At 41.6% G+C, this 19,532-nt stretch overlaps 1 protein-coding gene across 3 annotated transcripts in view; it reads right to left on the reverse strand.

Moving 5' to 3' along the window:
* Positions 1 to 529: 529 nt before the first annotated feature.
* Positions 530 to 19,532, reverse strand: part of LOC107502294 (zinc finger protein 547) — a 44,680-nt gene continuing 25,677 nt past the window's right edge. For all 3 annotated transcript variants that reach the window (XM_016129355.2, XM_016129354.2, XM_036232132.1), the window contains 4 exons: positions 17,810 to 17,978; positions 5,944 to 5,976; positions 4,484 to 4,610; positions 530 to 3,412 (listed from right to left, as the gene is read on the reverse strand). In XM_016129355.2, coding sequence (XP_015984841.2) covers positions 2,214 to 3,412; positions 4,484 to 4,610; positions 5,944 to 5,976; positions 17,810 to 17,978 — 1,528 coding nt within the window. In that variant the 3' untranslated portion in view covers positions 530 to 2,213. The remainder of the gene's footprint in view (positions 3,413 to 4,483; positions 4,611 to 5,943; positions 5,977 to 17,809; positions 17,979 to 19,532) is intronic.

The raw sequence follows: 19,532 nt of genomic DNA on the forward strand, positions 1-19,532 counted from the left end.
ACATACAACCCCAGATTTTACCACTGAATGGGACTCCTGAATCAGCCAAATAAAAAAATGAGAGACTACCTGGCAGCTTCCTTCCAGTTGTCCTCTCCCAGTGGAGTCACACACTTTAAGTAGCATTACTGCTAAGCAGCTCACCAAACCTTGCTGGATTTTTCTTTCATATACACATGCAGACAGCCTCTGTGGCCAACACCTTAGTTACTTTGTCTATAGATCTCATTTATCAATATGAACTGTCTGGCATGTGGCCAAAGCCCATGAGCAACAAAGACTTGTAACTTTTATAAAAAAATGTTTCAAGGGCTTTTAGAGGTGTTTATGTCCTGGCAAGTGTCCAACCTTCCCTTAGTGGCTGGACAAGTCCTACCCGCTGACTTATTGCACAAGGATACTTTGTCCCCAAGGGACTGTCATGTCCAGTAAAGATGGAGAGCCGTGATGGAGAATAAGTGATGAAGGGAGGACTTGAAGTTCTAAAAGGGTGTGTGGTGTGAGAGCAGAAACAACTGAAACACGCTTCCAGGATTTAGAAACATTTATTCCACTCAGCAAAGTAAAAGAATGGAATTACACTGGAATACTGGACAACATTCATTACTAAGAACTTGCAAAATAGGATGAGCATGTCTTCATGATAATACATCATTAAACAGGAAAGTGCACTTTTTAAAAACCCTTTAAAACCCTAGTGAGCACCAATCTTTGGCATGGTATGGGCATTTAAAAACTGTGTAAGTGGTAAGATTTAGAGGAACTGGAACTTTCTATGCCCTTGTTTAGGAATGGGGAACAGCCATTCTTGGCCAAAGTACCTTGGACTCACTCAGGCTTACACTAGTTCCCACTGAAACACTCTAGGGGTTTTGTATACATGTAAGCTTATTGGTGACAGCCAAATTGCAAGAAAACCACACATCTAAGCAGACAGAATATTTTTTATTAATAAACATCCCCTGAAGAAGCGACTGAAGACACAATTTAATAAAATAAAAATCAAATTAAATTTGTTGCCCAGGGATGCAGGGAGAAAGGATCGAGATTGTGGGTGTTATGTTCAACAAACTGCACATCATAAAGTTTTAACAGAAATGGATGGTTCAAGTGAAAGTCTACTTTCCCAACTCACAGTGCTCTGCCAAAGACGCTGGAACTACAGGGATTAGGTTTCTACTCTCGCCTACCCCTTTTCCCCCCACTGTTCTAGTGCAGCTATGGCTTGGAGAGATACTAGGCATTATTGTAGCTCCCCAGGATTTTGGCAAAAACCTAAAGCTGAGAAATGGAACAACATCCCATGTAGAGTTAGTCCACTCCCTGTCCAAGTGTTTCTATTCCTACCTGATGTACAGGTTAGCCGATTTTGTAGCAAGATATGAGGACCTTGTGACACACAGGCCTTAGACAATAACTCAACAATGCTGGGCAACACACTGATCATTTCTCTCTGCCTTCATCTCAGGGTGAGCTTGTGATCCATAAAATGGTGGTGACCCATTTTTAACCCTAATTTGGGAAGTGTGGATCCTGCTTTGCTCCTGCCTGTTTTTTTCACTGACACTGAAAGCCCGGGCCTGCTGTCATCCAGGCCAAAAAGGGGAGCAAAAATAGTGTCTGCTATGAGACTATATCCCCAGTGAGGCACAGTTTTGAGACAGCAGCACAAACTGTTCAGCTGTTCTCAACCTAATGATATCCATGAACAGAAACCCCAACATGTAAGGGGGCTTGAAATCCTTCACACAAACTCAGGCAGGGTGACTTGGGACATGAGAAGGTAATGTCTGTATGCCACCAGGATCCTCTAGGTCAATGGTGCTAGGGCCAGTCCTGGCCAGTTAGATGGAAGAGATGACAATGCCTGGAGGGAGGGAAGAGCATAGAGGTCACTTACCCTGATCACACGGAGGTGACTGATGCACCAAGTGGTGCTGCTTATAGTGTAAGATGGCTTCTACCACAAAATTCTCAGTGACAGAAAGCTGATGAGAGCCTGGAGAAATCTCCTATGAAGCTGGACTCAGAGGTGGTGTCCACATTCCACACTATGTGACGTTTAACTTCAAGCTGATGCTCGAACAAGGGTCTCATGTACCTGCTGCCCCATCTCATTTTGTTCCTTGTGAACTTTCTGATGTTGGATGAGGCTGAAGCCTTTTCCACAGTTTTCTCCACTCATTAGGTAAGTCTGGCTGGACCGGAGGGACTCAAGAGCCAGAGCTGTGAGTGAAGCTGTTCCTGCACCTGCCCCACTCTGGGGGCCCATTTCTGACATGGACTTTCTGGTGTTGAGTAAGTTGGGAGCTCTGGCTAGAGAATTCTCTGCATTCCCTGCACTCCTGGGGTCTGTCCTCACTGTGAACTCTCTGGTGTTGAGTGAGGCCAAAACTTTGGCTAAAGACTTTCCCACAGACGCTGCACTTGTAAGGCCTGGCTCCCATGTGAACTCTCTGGTGCTTCATGAGAGTGGAGCTCTGGCTAAAGAGTTTCCCACACTCACCACACTCATAAGGCCTTTCACCAGTGTGAATTCTCTGATGTTTGATCAGGCTGGGGCTTTGGTTAAAGAACTTGCCACATTCACTGCACTCATAAGGCCTTGTTCCTGTGTGGACTCTCTGGTGTTTAACGAGGTTGGAGTTGGAGGTAAAAAACTTCCCACACTCACTGCATTTGTAAGGCCGTGACCCACTGTGAAGCCTCTGATGTTCACTAAGGCTGGAGCTCTGGCTAAAGAACTTTCCGCACTCGCTGCACTGGTAAGGCTTCTCTCCCGTGTGGATGCGTTGGTGGCGAACCAGTGTGGGTTTGTTGCTGAACGCTTTCCCACACTCACTGCAGTTGTAAGGCCTCTCTCCTGTGTGAATTCGCTGGTGCTGGACAAGTATGTGTTTGTAGCTGAAAGCTTTCCTGCATTCACTGCACTCATACGGCCTCTCTCCAGTGTGGACTCTCTGATGCTGAGCAAGTCTGTACTTGCGGCAGAAGGCTTTCCCACAGTCACTGCACTGGTACTGCCCATGGTGAGAGGCCTCTGCACCCATACTGTCCTTGGGTGTCTTCCCCTGGCACCAAAGACCCAAGGTACTAGTGGAGTCCCTCCCAGCCTTGGAGCATGTGGAGGGCTCCTCTGGTGTGTGGGCTACACAGCTCTTCGACCAGGAGGCCTTGTCTGTGTTCCTGCTGGACAGATTCTCTCTATAGTGCTGCTTTTGCAGCTGGTGAAATTTCCCACGTGCCTCCAACAGTTTCTGCCCAGGGTTTATTCTCAGGTTATCAGCTAAGTGCAAGTCACTTTCCAAGGCCAAATCACACAGTTTCCAGGGACAGGCCTGTGAAGTATTTTCCTGTGACTCTTCTTCAAAACCATTCTGCTCAGAAGGTGACTCTGTTCCATGCCAAGTACCTGAAAGAGGAATTGCAAGTGAACTTCAGGTAAAGTGAGTACGGAGGCAGCCCCATCGCAAACGTGTTATACAAGTAAGGTTATAAATCCATGGGATTTCCACAATGAGGGTTCTGGGGGCAGGTTGAGAGGACTTTGTGCAGTACTGGATATGTCAATGTTACAGGCAAAAGACACAAGGATGGGCTGCTAGAGGGACATGTGTGTGCTAGGGGGAAAGGTGGGTCCAGGGCCCAGAAGGATCCGACTGCCACTGCATTGCAGATGGTGTCTCAAGGACTATTTTAGGGATATGCAGACCCCCATGACATGTTGAGTGGAGGAAGAGACACAGGGAGAGAATCCTGGGTCAGAAGTCAAAGTGAAAATGACAGGTGGGCAGAGTGTCAAGGATGGTGAGGGAAGATAATGAGACAGTCCTGGCCTGGGCACCAAAACAGTGCTGGGCATAGGGCATGTTTCTGACATGCTCTGAGCCCCACCATGTCCACCTCCTCCCTGAGATACCAAATGCCAGGCCAACTTTCAGCCCCTCTTGCTGTGCATACAATCTTATCTACTCCATCCTGTGCCTAGGCTTCTCCCAGCTCCGCCTGGATATTATGGGACCTGGAAAAGGCAAGTCCTAAGGGAAAAACAGGATGGGGTCAGCACAGGGTCAGGGCAAGCCAACCTCAAAACAACTGAGGAGGGTCTCCTAGAAGCCAGTCAGGTGACCTCCAAAAATAGTGTGATCACATTGAGTCCCTGCAATTCCTGCTACACTGAGGCCCCATGAATGTCAGCTAGAAGGAAGAAGATCCTGGAACACATAGGTGATAGGGGTGCAGGGAGTGGCTGAAGCAGATAGAACCTTTGTGGAACAGTCTCTTGACCCACAAAAAACAGCTGCACTGAAGAAGCCTCAGAGCAGCTGCTACCAGGGATACTGTAAAAGGAGGCACAGTGTGCGTGGCCAGCCTTAGAACCTGCAACGGGGAACCAGGACGTTGCCCAGCTGTGAAAACAACAGAGCTGTCCCTGGAGAACGGGAAAGACAGACAGGCCTGGGGTGGGAGGTGAGGGCCTTACCCAATGATACAGCAAGTGCAAAGACCTCCAGCATCACATTGCGGTACAGGAGTCTCTGAGCCTCATCAAGAAGCCTCCATTCCTCCTGGGAAAAGTAGACAGCCACATCCTCAAAGGTCACAGAGCCCTGTAAGGAGCGGGATAGTTGTGTCCTTAAGCAGCTCTTACCCTAGCTCTACTGACATTCGCTCCCTGACTGCTGGGTCCAACCTATAGCAACAAGGGGCCAGCCAGGGTGCCATCTAAGCTCTGTACCCAAGAGATGGGGCCCCTATCTTTCTCCACACTCTCTAAGAGTCCCTCTCCTTCACAGCCTGAGAGTCCCTGATCATGCCTCCCAGACATGACCAAAGTTGGGCCCATCTTAAACAACTCCCAGTCCAGGGCCCTGGGGCTCACATTCCTCCCCTGTGTGCACATCATGCACCAGGTTGTGTCACACACCTGATCCGCAAGTCAGAAGTTCCCAGCCTTCTCACATACTCTCCTATACATGGCACTCATAAAGTGGCAGGCTGGCTTCAACCTTACTCATGACCCTGTGCAGGTCTGCAAATTCTGATCCTCTCTTTTATAATCTATGTCCACGTAACAACAGCCACCTGACACATGAAGTAAGCTGAGCTGAAGTTCTGACAGCAAAACCTACCCCAAAGCCTGGTGGGTGCAGAGGGGGGTTTGAAAGCATCTCCATCTTCCATGAAGACCTGGGCCACCTGCTAGACTTTCCCCTTCCCTAGTGACCAGCTAGTCTTCCTTGTCTTTGTGACATCCACCACCCTTACCACTTACCTTAGCAAAAAACTGTCCTCCCTTGTCCCCTAATAACAAGGCCACCATGATCTGAACACAGCCCCCTCTATATCAGACCCTGAGTTCCACCTTGGCCCACATGCTGGATGCTGCAGTTTGGGTATCTCTCCATCCTGAAGCCTGCCCAGCACTCCAGATCCCATCCAGCTGTGCACTCATCCTCTGTACCTGGGTGCCTCTGGAACATCTGAGATAACATGGCCAAAATCGTGTTCCTACTATCTCCCTGAAAGGCACTCCCACCACTGATTTGCCATTTTAGTTGATGACACTTTCCATCCTTCCAGTCATCTGTGACTTCTCTGTCACCCTCCACAAGTAAAATGTGGTCAACCCGAGCCTGACTTTCAAAACAAGTCCAAATGCCAAACATTTCTCCCGCCTCCTTGGTTTCCATTCTCCCCAGTGTTTTCTGCACTAAGGTGGAAGTCAGACCTTTTCTCCTCTCCAAAAAGTCCATGACTGCCATTACTCTGGGCCTGACTCCAGCCCACGAGTCCTACAACGAACATGCCAATCTCAGTCTCGTCTTCCAGTCTGTGTACCTAAGACACTTTGTTCCTCTGGTTGCCAACAGGAAACTCTGGCCTTGACTTAAAACCTGGATTTGGGGGTTACCCTAGGGTTGCCAGACACCCAATACTCACCAGTGCAGGGTCCATAAGTGCTGACAGCGGAACCTAGGGGAAGATCAAGGCAATGTTATTTTAATTCCCCTCAGGAACATAGGTAAAACAGAAGTATTAAAAGACTTGATGGTTTAGGTGACTGGGAAATAAAACATAGAGGAGCGAGGAGGACATGTTATGGAGTTGCGTCAGAATACTCAGTGTGCTGAGTAGTAGTATCCACAAGGCTGCAGTGGCTGGATCCCAATGAGCAGCCAGAAGAGAAGCTATAGATGCACTTCAGTGCCCACCACCACCTCAAGCAAAAGGAGATCGGAAGCTGCTTCCTTCATGGGAAAGGATCTGTCTCCCCTACCTTCTTCCCACCCCTCCCTATCATGTCAGAGCTGGGCAGAGGTGGCTAGGAAGCTGCTACCTTTACTTGAGGAAGGGGTAGATGCTGTGAGATCGTGTACTTGCCTCCTCTACCCTACACACCTGGTATAACCCAGTAAATCAAAAACACAACAGAAAAAGGAGGTAACTCTGGGAATTGTTGGAAAACCGATGCTCCACAGCCTATAACCGAGGGACACCCATTATCCCCGGGACGTTTTCCTTAACTGAAGCGACATCCCTCCACGCAATCCCAGAGCTGCAAACAGTGCTGGGAAGTGAAAAACCTTGTGCCTACAGTACCATCTACTGGAAAATCAAAAGAAGTACCCTCCTGCTGAGTCATTGAGAGTAAAGTGGTACTTAAGCCAGAGCTCACTATACAACCTGAAATGCCAGAGAAACATCAAAAGGCATGAACAACCAAGGTAACTTGGGAACACAGAAAGTAAATGAAAAGACTCCAGAAACCAAACTCAAGTCACGCAAAGACTGTGATTTATATGACAGAATTTAAGATTCTAGTTATGAAGCTCAAGCAGACAAAAGAGATCCCTGAAAGACAAAATTCAATAAGCTCAGGAAGAAAGCTGACAGAAGATTTACCAAAACTATATAAAAAGACAATCAAACAGATATTCTGGAGCTGAAGAATTCAATAAATGAGATGAGGAAATGCATCAGAGAAAACATGAGAAACATAAAGTAGACAGTTGGAAGAGAGGAGTGAGCATGAAGAGAGAAACCTAAAAATAAAAAAAAACTCTATGAGAACTATCTGATGCCATGGGCAATAATGATTTTTGGCGGCGGGGGGAGGGGGGAGCTGGACTTTAGAATAGCAGATGCTAACAAAACACCAAATTTTATCAACAAGACCTTTCTCCCAGACACTTTTATTTAACCTGTCAAAAATTAATGACAAAGAAAGAATTCTCAAAGCAGCCAGGAAAAAAATAGACTGTACTCCCCTATAAAGGAAATAGCACTGTTATCAGTAGATTTTTCAGGAGAGAGGGAAGAAAATACTGAAAGAGAACTATCAGCCCAGGAGAATATATTCAAGAAAGTTACCCTTTTAGATATGAAGGAGAACTCTAAAGGAGAATAAAAGCTTTCCAGAACAATGGCAGTGGAGAGAATTTACCAGCATGGGACCTGCATTATAAAAAATGTTGAAACAAAAGTATGCAAAACTTTTCAGTGAAATGAATTGACAGAAGCAGAAAATTGCAACTGTACTTCAAAGAACATTGGCATTTAATTTTGATGTAAAGGTGAGAGGGAAAATGGGCATGCAAAATAACTAACTACTGCAATTTGTACTGAATGTACATCAGGGAATAATTTGTGACAACACAGGGAGGAAAAAGGATTGAGCAAATGAAGATAGAGGAATTCAGGAGAAAAAGGATTGCTTGTATATGTAGGAAACATTTTACACAAACCAACTGGTAAACCACAAAACAAAAACCTAGAGCTAGGATATGGAGGAGGAAAAAAACACTGAAAACTGCCAAACTATAAAAGGCACATGGAGTCATAAAAACAAAAAGATACAGAGCAACCAGAAAACACAAGATATTCCAGGCATTTTAAGTAAGTTCTCACAGAGCAGTAATCACCCTAAATGTAAATGGAATGAAGTTCCCACTGAAAAGGCACAGAGTGTTAGGATGGATGAACAAGATGAACTGCATTTGCCTGCAGACTCCTCTCAGCTCCAAAGACAAAACAGAGGCTCAAAGTGAAGGGAAAGAAAATGAGACTTCATGTAAATGGCATCCTGACAAAAACACATGTAGCTGTACCTAATATCAGGCTGAAATAAACATTTTACAATGATGAAGGTAACAATTCATCAAGAAGACACACATTTATCAACAGATATGCACCCAACCTGTACTGACAGACCTAAAGGGAGAAACTGACTTGACTGCCCCCAGAGACAGCAATGACTAGACATCCAGACAGAAAGTCAATAAGGAATACTGGCCTTAAATGAACATTAAACCCTATACACTTCTTAACTGATATTTTTGAAATTTTCTACTCCAAAGTGACAGAATGTACCTTCTTGAAGATAGGCCATATGTTGAAGCACAGACCTAGTCTCAATAAATTTAAGAAGAATGAAACCATACCAAACATATTTTCCTACCACAAATAGGTGGAGATGAAACAACATACTAAAACGACCAGCTACTGAAATGACCATCATCAAAAGATGATGATACACAGAGATGAATAAACATATGACACAGCAAAATTTGGGGGATGCAACAACAAAGTGCTACTAAAAGGAAAGTTTACAGACCTGTCTCAAATGAACAACCTAACATTATGTACCATTAAAGAACTGGAAAAAGAATAAATGAAGCTCAAAGCCAGCAGAGTGAAGGAAATTAAATAAATTAGAGCAGAAATAGAGAAAAAAGACAATAGAAAAAAAATATAAAAACAGGTCAACAAAATTCACAAACTTGTGGTTACACTCAAGGAAAGAAAAGAGAAGATTCAAATAAATAAATTCAGGAATAGGAGAAGTTATAAAGAACAAACACCACATAAAATATACAAAGGACTGCAAGAACACTGTGAAAGGCACTATACCAACAAATTCCATAACCTAGAAAAAATAACCTAGAAAAAGGTTATTTCTCAGTCTAAATAACCTTCAGTCTAAAGGATCAAGAAGTGAAAAACCTAGACAGACAGACAGACTGCTCACTAGGAAGGAAACTGAAACAGTCACCAAAACCTCCCAAAGTCCAAGACCTGATGGCTTCACTGGTGAATTCTACAAAACATTCAAAGACAATTTCATATTAATCCTTCTCAACCTCTTCCTAACTCATTTAATGAAGCCACCATTACCCTGATACCAAAATCTGGTAAAGATGACACGAAAAAGAAACCTATAGACCAATAATATCTCTGATGAATACAGTTGTAAAAATCCTAAACAAAATACTAGCAAATTGAATACAACGAGCAATACATTAAAACCATTACATTATGATCAAGTGGGTTTTGTTCCAGGGACACAAGGATGGTTTAACAATAGGCAAATCAATTAATGTGATACACCACATAAACAAAGGATAAAATTCATATAATCATATCAATAGATGCAGAAAAAGCATTTGACAAGATACACCATTCATTTATAATTAAAACATGTAACAAAATGGGTATAAAGGAAAGTACCTCAACATAATAAAGGCCATCATATATGACAAATACTCAGTTAATGGTGAAAAACTAAATGTTTTCCCTGTAAGATCAGGAACAAGACAAGGTTGCCTGCTCTCCTCTCACCATTGTTATTCAACACAATACTGGAATACTCATCAAAATCCCAATAGCATTTTTCACGGAAATAGAACAAAAAAATCAAATTTGTGTGGGACTATAAAAGACCCCCAAGCCAAAGCAATTCTGAGAAAAAAGAACAAAGCTAGAAGCATCACACTCCCTGACTACAAAGCTACAATAATGAAATCAGAAACACAGATGAATGGAACAGAAGTGAGAGCCCAGGAATAAACTCACAACATACATGGGCAACAAATTTTCAATGAAGGAGCCAGAAACATACAATGGAAAAAGAAAAGCCTCTTCAATAAAGAGTGTTGGGAAAACTGGAATGCTACATGCAAAAGAATGAAACTGAACTCCTGAGACCATACACAAAAATTAATTCAAACTGGATTAAAGACTTAATATAAGACCTGAAACAATAAAATACGTAGAAGAAAAAGTAGGGATTCAACTTATGAACTTTTGTCTCAGAGGGGTTTTTGTGAAGTTGACCACAAAGGCAAGGAAAGGAAAAGGAAAAACAAATGGAACTAATTAAACTAAAAAGCTTCACATAGCAAAAGAAACCAGTCACAAAACAAAAAGGCAACAACTGAATAGAAGATATTTCCCAATGATACCTTCAAAAAGGAGCTAACATCAAAAATATATAAAGAACTCAGGGGACTTCTGGTCAAGCTGGAAGAGTAGATAAACGCTGTGCTCATTGAAAACCACTGGCATTAACTGAACAGAAGTTCTATCATAAAGGATATAAAGAAGCCATAACAAGACTGGTAGAAGGGGTGAACGTGCTGAAGGGCTGGTTCTATGCCCACAATGAGGTGATTAAGAATCAAGAGGGATATTCTGGCCATGGAGTTCTCCCCTGAGGAGTGAGGGGCACCAGTGATGAGAAGGGGAGTCCCCATAACATCTAGCTGTGAAAACCAGCAGGGACTGAGGCTGAGTGAGATGGAGAGTTGCTGGAGCCCCAGGTGTTCCTCTTGAGAAAACCACACATGGACTCACTAGCCCCAGGCTTCAGTGTGGGGAGAGAAGCTTGAAGAACACCAGAAACATATGCGAAGGAAGTGAATTAAGTAGCTTCAGGGTGAGGTCTGGAGGGCAGCTCCCTCCAGAGATGGAAGCGCTATCAGATGCAGCCGGGCACCAAATCCTAGTACTCTATCAACCTCGCTAACACCATTCGCCACACTCCGCCTAACACATGTGCCTGGCCTGAGCCACCTCCAGCAGCTCTTCTACACAAGCAGCCTGCCTCGGCCTGTGCTGTGGAACTTCCTAAAATCTCTCAAAAGTCCACAAACCCCAACAAGCAGTGGTGGGTCATGTACCCCTTGCTAAGTGGCCACACACAAGCTCAGCACAGCTGGCCATTGGTCTTAGTTCACTTTATGGTGCCTACCAAAGGGTCCTAAGCCTAGCACTAGCAGTAGCAGGCCTGAGTTTGCAACACGGCCTCTTCCAAGTGCCTCTAAATCCAGCACAAAAGTGGCAACCAACCATGGAACACGTTATAGCTCCCACCAGGTAGTCCCAACCCAGGCAAAATGCAGGTGACCTTGGCCTGCATCAGGGCACCTCCCAAGAGACCCAGAACCAACTCATCTGGTAGCTGGCTTCAGAGCACCACCCAACCAGCTCTGTGAATGACACCTGAAGGGCAGACTCAGCAGGTACTAGAGCCTCACTAAAATGGACTCTCACTCCATGAGGCCAGCCACACAACCTGTCCACTGTATTTGCAGCCAGCCCTCACCCAGTAAGACCAAGGGCCAACATGTGCCAACAATCAAGGCTCAACGACAATAGGAGGGTACACACATACCTCAACATAATAATAGCCATATATGACAAACTCACAACTAACATCATACTCAATGGTGAAAAGCTGAAAACTTTTTAAGATCAGGAACAAGATTAGAATGTCCACTTTCACCACTTTTATTCAACATAGGGACTTCTACCCATAGCAATCAGACAAGAAAAACAAAGGCATCCAAATCAAAATTATTTGCAGATGACATGATACTATATAGAGAGAACCCTAAATATTTCACCAAAAAAAATATTCAGTAAAGTAGCAGGATACAAAACTAATATTCAGAAATTGCTTGCATTTTTATACAGCAATAACAAATTCGAAAAGAGAAATTAAGAAAATAATCCCACTTAGAATTGCATCAAAAAGAATAAAATACCTAGAAATAAATTTAACTAAAGAGATAAAATACCTGTACTCAGAAAACTATAAGGCATTAAAGAAACTGAAAAAACCCCAAATAAATGGAAACATATACCACGTTCAAAATAGGAAGAATCAACATCATTAAAATCTCCATACTACTACCCAAAGCAATCTACAGATTCAATACGAACCCTATCAAGATACCAATAGCATTTTTCACAGAACTAGAACAAATAATTCTAAAATTTATATGGAACCAAAAAAGACCCCAAATATCCAGTCTTGAGAAAGAAGTACAAAGTTGGAGGTATCAAGCTTCCTGATATCAAACTATAATACAAGATATAGTAATCAAAACAGCACAGTACTACTATAATAACAGACACATAGATCAATGAAATAGAATAGAGAATCCAGAAATAAACCTATGCCTGTATGCTCATTTAATACATGACAAAGGAGGCAAGAATATACAACAGACAGCACTTTCAATAAATGGTGTTGAGGAAACTGAACAGATAATGGAAAAAAAATGAAACTGGACCACTATCTTACACCATATATAAGAATAAACTCAAAATGGATTAAAGACTTAAGGATAAGACCCAAAACCATAAAACTCCTAGAAGAAAATGTAAGCAGTAAACTCTGACATTGCTGTTAGTAATATTTTTTGGGATATATCTCCTCAGACAAGGGAAACAAAAGAAAAAATAAACAAATGGGTTTATATCAAACTAAAAAGTTATTGCACAGAAAAGAAAACCATTGATAAAACAAAAAGACAACCCTTGAATGGGAAAAGATATTTGCCAATGATACATCTGATAAGAGATTAATATCTAAAATATATAAAATACTCATATACCTTAACACTAAAAAGAAAAAAAACTGATTTTAAAAATGGGCAGAGGCTCAGCCATAAGGAGATGAAATACTGCCATTTGCAATAACATGGATGCATTTTGAAATAATCATACTAAGTGAAATAAGCCAGACAGAAAAGGTTGAAAATCACATATCACTTACATGTGGGATATAAACTTAAAAGCAACAAATGAACTGGACAGATATTCATAGACATGGATAATGGATTAGTGGTTACCAGAGAGGAGGGGGGGGGAATAAATTGTTAAAAAAATAATAAATAAAATGTTAAAAAAAAAATGGGCAGAGGATCTGAACAGACATTTCTCCAAAGAGGATATATGAGTGGACAGCAGTCATATGAAAAGATGCTCAACATCACTAATCATCAGAGATACAAATTAAAACTACAATGAGATATCATCTGACACTTGTCAGAATGGCTATCTTCCATAAACCAACAATAAGTGTTAGTGAGGATATGGAGAAAAAGGAACCCTCACACACTGGTGCAGCCACAAGAATAAGAACTGTATGATTTCCCCCACATATGGAATTTAAAATAAAAAGCTACAAACCAAACAAACAAACAAAAAACCCTCATAGATATAGACAAAAGAATGGTGTTGACTAGAAGGGAAGAGGAGTTGGGGGGAGGATAAAGAGTGAGTAAATGGTGTCAAATATATATGACAGAAGAACCCTAGACTTCGGTAGTGAACACACAACAGAGTATACAGATGTCTTATTATAAAGATGTACACCTGAAATGTAACCAGTTACCCTCAATAAATTTAATTTTAAAAAATTGATGTCATAAAATTCTAAATTCCAGTGTATTTAATTCATAGATTAAATCATAAGCTGGATCTAAATAAATTCTAATAGATTTGACATTATTAATCCACTTAATAACAAAATTCAAGAATATATATATACTTTCATATTCATTCATGTTTTGTGGTTCAAATTTTTCCATAAATGCTCAGAGAGATTATTTACCATTTTGTTTTGCTACTGTGAATGCTATTTTAAATCTTTAATTTCTTAGATGTTTTTCCTTCCTGTGGTAGAGAACCAAACCACTATTTATTGATTGTGCATAGAAAATGAATCTCTGATAAAGTGACTGTTGCTGGAGTCTCAGTATAGGTGCTCCATAATTTTGGTTGGGGTAACTGGACTTCGTTTCTAATAGATCTGAATATCTAACATTCTGATAGGTGTTTAAATTTAAGAGGAAGGGAACAAGCTAGAACTTGACTTCTGTTCCATCATTATTTTGGAAATAAGATCTTGAGTTCTAAACATCCTGTCGGGACTTTGAAATTATTACTTTTTACCCTTACAATGATTCATTTCTGCTCTATAAAACAAGTATTTTAGCAAAATATCTCAATCACTACCTCTTTTAATATTACCAGAAAACGACGATGTAACAATAAAAAATAAAAACCTCGTAAGAGTATGTGTGTGTGTGTGTGTGTGTGTGTGTGTGTGTGTAAGAATAAGTATGGAATCTATTAAGAATAAGCATAATAAAAGTAAGTATAATTTAATTTATAAAGCTGAATTATGAAATTAGTAAAATGGCACAAAACAAGACCAAAAAGTGGAAATGTTAGCTCAAATACAATAATTTCTATAAAGAACACATTAAATTGGATGTAAATAATAATGACACATAAAATAACAATTTAGAAAGCTACATCATTAGACAGAGGGAATTTCGAAAGCACGCAGTCCAACAAAACAAAGAACTAAAAATATGTAAAGAAAAAGTAAAGTGTAAGATGAACAAAGGCAGCGGGTATAAATCTGGACAAATTATCCATATAAGAAATATTGTAGAGGGAAAAAAAAATCACACCTAGATATATTACTGAAAATACTAGAGACAAATAAATAAATATGTCAAAGTGGAGTCAGCAAACTCTATCATATATGAAGATTAAACTCAGATTTCTCAATCTAAAAGACAGTGCAGGGGTGCAAGATTATAGACAGTACATTCAAAGCATTAAAAGACTCAGAATAAAGCAAAAACCTTGGCACATGCCTGTTTCCACATATTCACATAAGATATCAAGTCTGTAAGGTCCTGGAATAAGCATGGTAAATAACTATAACAAAGTATGTTTTATTACCATCTACAAAACTTACTATTGATAAAAATGCATTCTTGACAGTATCGATTATTGATTTGATATTTAGTGTTGCTAAAAAACAAAACAACTACAAAATTTTGCTAAAATACTTTTTTTCCACAGAGCAGCTAATTAAGTTACGAATATAAAAATTCCAAGTATTTTAGAACTCAATTTCTAAAAAGTCACAAGTATAGGTAGAGATTAAACAAAAAGCATTTTAAAATACAAGATTAGAGTAACTGCTATAAAAGAGATCATGACATTATAAAGCTATAATTTAAAAAAATGGGGTGATATTGGTATAGTGGAATCAGTTTAAAAAACTAATGGGAGAGACTACAGAGCTCTTAAAATGACTCATGCATCTATGGATCATAAATCTATTATAAAAATTGAAATGACAAGCCAAAATGTTACAGGATTCTCGAACAGAGAGAAGGGACACCGAGGCTATAAGCAGAAAGCAACATTTATTGATGCTGGGATGGCTCAGCGGATTCTTATCCAAAAGCTGAGCCCAGATTTAACATAATGGGCAGTTTTATATAGTCTTCTTCTGTATTCCTACACAGTTACAGATATAAGGAGAACATTGATTGCTTTGCAAGCTATGAGAAAACTGACATCAGCCAGAGAGTCCTGGAAAGGGAGGGCGCAGTCAGGGACGAACTTGTTCAAGCAGGAAATGACCCGGCAAGGTCAGGCTGTCACATTCCCCTCTTTGATGCTTGGACCCCCGACTGGATCAGAGAGCATCATCTTCTTCTTCTAATATTTAGTTTAGAGGCTGGTACCTCCATAGCATGAGGACTTTTGCTGCAGTTTTTCTTTCTACTATAGCCTCTATGAGGGAGGCAGTTGACCAGATAACAAGAGGCAATAGGCATGAGAGGAGGAGGAGTACCATCCCCAGCTAAGGTCTTAAAGCCACCAAAAGTGGAGAACCAGCCTCCAAAGAGGTTACTAGGGTCCCATCCTGATGAGATGTCATCCTCAGACTGTGCATAGATTGGTCAGTTTCCGGTGTGACCAAAGCAGGGCGGACGTCTTACCCTAGGTGTGTTAGTGCAGTCAATGTTTTCTTTTGGAGGGTTGCCTTAAGGGGCTCAGAAGAGTCTACAACACATTCTCACTCTGCGGCTGCGGGTTTAAGTCTGCTGTGATGTACCTAGGATGTTGTTTCAGGAACCTTAACTACAGTGGGGGTAGACAAAATAACAGCAAAAGGGCTTCACTACAGGGGTTTTAAGGGCTAAATGTCTCACTTTTCACCCAGACAGGGTCTCCTTCTAGACAGATGCGTGAATTCTCGTACAGCATTCCTTGGTATCTGACCATCCGGGTATTGGTTAGCCAATATTGTCTCTTGTACTCCAGTGTCATTACTGAATGTGGTACTCGAACTGTCAGTTCTTGCCCTATTGTCAGTTTATCGGCCTCTGACATGAGGGTCAAGGCTGAGAGTGCTCGCAACCAGGGTGGCCAGTCCTGGGTAACAGAGTCAAGCTGTTTGGAGAGATTAGCCACGGGATGGTGCTAAGATCCTAGCAGTTGGATTAAGACTCCTACTGCGACAGAAAGAAATTTTGGTTAAGTCTGGGAGTCCGAGTCCGGGGATGTTAGTGAGTGCCCATTTGATTTCTTCAAAGGCCTTCTGTTGTGTAGATTCCCAGAGCAGGGGCTCCCATTCTACCCGCTTTGTGGATTCATAGAGGGGTTTGGCCAGGATGGAGAAATTAGGTATCCAGATTTTGCAGAAGTCAGCTGTTCTGAGTAATTCGTGGACTTGTCACCAAGTGGTAGGGACAGGAATTAAGCAGATCGTTTGTTTTCTTTCTGGGCCGAGTTGGTGCTGTTCCTATGACAGGTGAAAGCCAAGGTATTTGAGTCTTTCTTGGCAGATTTGAGCCTTCCTTTTAGAGACCTTGTAACTCACTTCCCAGAGGAGATTGAGGAGTAGATGCGTTCCTTCCATGCATTCCTCGTAGGTCTTTCCTGTTAAGAGGAGATCATCTACATACTGGAGTAATGTACAGCTGTATTGGTCTGCTAGTCTGAACCTGGAACTGTCCTAAAGATGGTCTGGGAGTTTTAGAACCCCTGAGGCAGTTGTGTCATGTCAATTGGCCCTTGTCTCCCTATCAGGGCTTTCTCATTGAAAGGCAAAGATTGGATGACTTCTGGATCTGCTGGCAACACAGGCTTCTTTTCCTTCAACTGACCTTGGGAGGGTGTCAAGGCTCGGGCTAGGAGGACCCTACGGTTTTCGTCTAGGCAGACTCTCAAATAAGGGGGTCGAGTGCAAACTATTGCCTCCCAATAATCAATATAAGGAAATTAGTCTGGGTGGCTAGATTGGTCAGAAATGACTTGAGAGATCTTTGCAATGACCTCCCTCCCTATCGAGAGCCCCCTGCACTGGCCACTCAATGCCAAAAGAGGGCCCGTCAATCTCACAAAAAGTACGGAGTTTCTGTGGGGTGAGCTGAATTCCATAATCTCCTGAATAACCCTTTTTGAAATTCTTAAGCATATAACCTAAAGGTGTCTGTTTGTTGTCCACTCGTCCTTCCACCCATGGTTGGTAACACACACGCATTCAGAGATTCACTTCGCCCATCTAAGGCCGCTCCCCTCGCAGGGATCTTTCAGGTGCCTCTTAGCAATTGGTGGGTCGGTATAAAGTCCCAACTTAGAACACTGGAGTAAACTCCTCATGAAGATCCACTGACACCACCCTAAAGCCATATGAGATTCACCACAAACCCATGGATAGGGGCTCAATTCTCGTTTTGTAGTAAGGCCACATCTCAATTACATACAAACACACACCAAATACACTCCACCCTCCACCCTATGTACCTGAGAAGTCACGGTTTCCTCTAACAAATATAGAGTAATTGGGTGACCTTGGGAGTTGATCAGACTCCCTTTCTGTCCTCTAATGGCAGGCTGTTCCTGGGACCCTGGTCCTCACCACTTGGTCAGGCGGTACTCCTGGGCTGGTTCCTATGCCTCTCCAGGTTCTGTTGCGCTCTTGGAGCCGCCACCCAGGTCCACAGGAAGAGTTGTCTTCCCGTACAGACAACAGGTCCGCTAGCACACCAGGTGAAGTCCACTTCTCCCAGCGTCCCCTGGGCCAGATCCTGAAGGAAAGGGAGGCAAAAAAAACCACTGTCTCTAAATCTCAGACAAACCCCCAGAAATGTTGCAGGATTCTTGAACAGAGAGAATGGACACCGAGGCTATAAATAGGAAGCAGCATTTATTGATGCTGACACAGGATCAGCAGATTCTTATCCAAAGGCTGAGCCCAATTGTAACATAACGGGCAATTTTATACAGTCTCGTATTTCTGCATTCCTACACAGCTACAGATAAAGGAAGAAAAACACTGATCAGTTGGCAAGCTATAAGAAAACTGACTTCAGCTGGAGAGTCTTGGGAAGGGGGAGGCAGTCAGGAACAAACCTGTTTGAGCAGGAAATGGCCAGGCAGGGTCAGGCTGCCATAACACAGTTTTTTGAGCCCTGTAAAATTGTTAGTTAGCATATGAATAAGTAAATATTCCATGTCCTGGCCACTGTAACATTTTAATAAATTATCCTACAAGTGAATGAGGAAAAAATCAACTCAACTCAAAAGAGTGAAAAACTCTAATGCGTACACAAGAATTCCAGATGGCACACACTTTTTAAAAGCACAAATTAAAATAAAACTCATCAAAACTCATCAGATTGGCAAAACTCAGGCTGACACTGTCAAGTATTAGTAAAACTGTAGAAATTAATAAATATTGGAAACTACTAGTGGTTGTATAGGTTGGGAAAATATTGGAAAACAGTTTGGCATTATCAAGGAGATGTAAATAATTAACTACTTGTGAAAAAAAACAATTCCACGTTTTAGGACAGACAAATGGGTGCTTAGATACTCCAGAATGCATGGCAGATATGGCTACTGTAACAATGTTTATAAATACAAAAAACATAAGTAAAAACATCAGGAAAGAGAAGCCATCACCAAGAAAAAATTATATAAAGACATGTCATAGAATACTGCACAGACATGAAAAATATGTGTAAAATCAGAATATACCGTGCAAATGGAATAAAATACATCATAATCCTTATCAACACTACTCCATTAACAGAAAGGGTTTTTTAAAATTAATTAATTAATTATTTTATGGTGACATTAGTTAATGAAACCCAATAAGTTTCAGCTTTACACTTTAACAGTAAGGCATATATATATTTACACTGTGTGTTCATCTCCTACAGTTAGATTTCTTTCTGTTACCACATATTTGATGCTCTTTATGCTGTCTACCTTACCCTTCCCCCACCCCATACCCTCTGGTAACCACTCGCCTATAGTCCATGTCCATAAACCTCTGATCGTTTGTCCTGTTCATTTGCTGCTTTTAGGTTTCTATCCCACATATAAGTGATATCATGTGATTTTCTACTTTTACTGTCTGGCTTATTTCGCTTAACATGATTATCTCAAGGTCCATCCAAGTTGTTGCAAATGGTAGTATTTCATCTCTTATTATGACTAATATTCCATTGTATATATGTACCATAGCTTCTTTAGCCAATCATCTATCATAGGACACTTCTATTGCTTCCATGTCCTGGCCACCGTGAATAATGCTGCTATGAACATTGGTGTGCACATATCTCTTCAGATATGGA

Source organism: Rousettus aegyptiacus, unplaced genomic scaffold (assembly GCF_014176215.1).
Source record: "Rousettus aegyptiacus isolate mRouAeg1 unplaced genomic scaffold, mRouAeg1.p scaffold_m13_p_14, whole genome shotgun sequence".
NCBI lineage: Eukaryota > Metazoa > Chordata > Mammalia > Chiroptera > Pteropodidae > Rousettus > Rousettus aegyptiacus.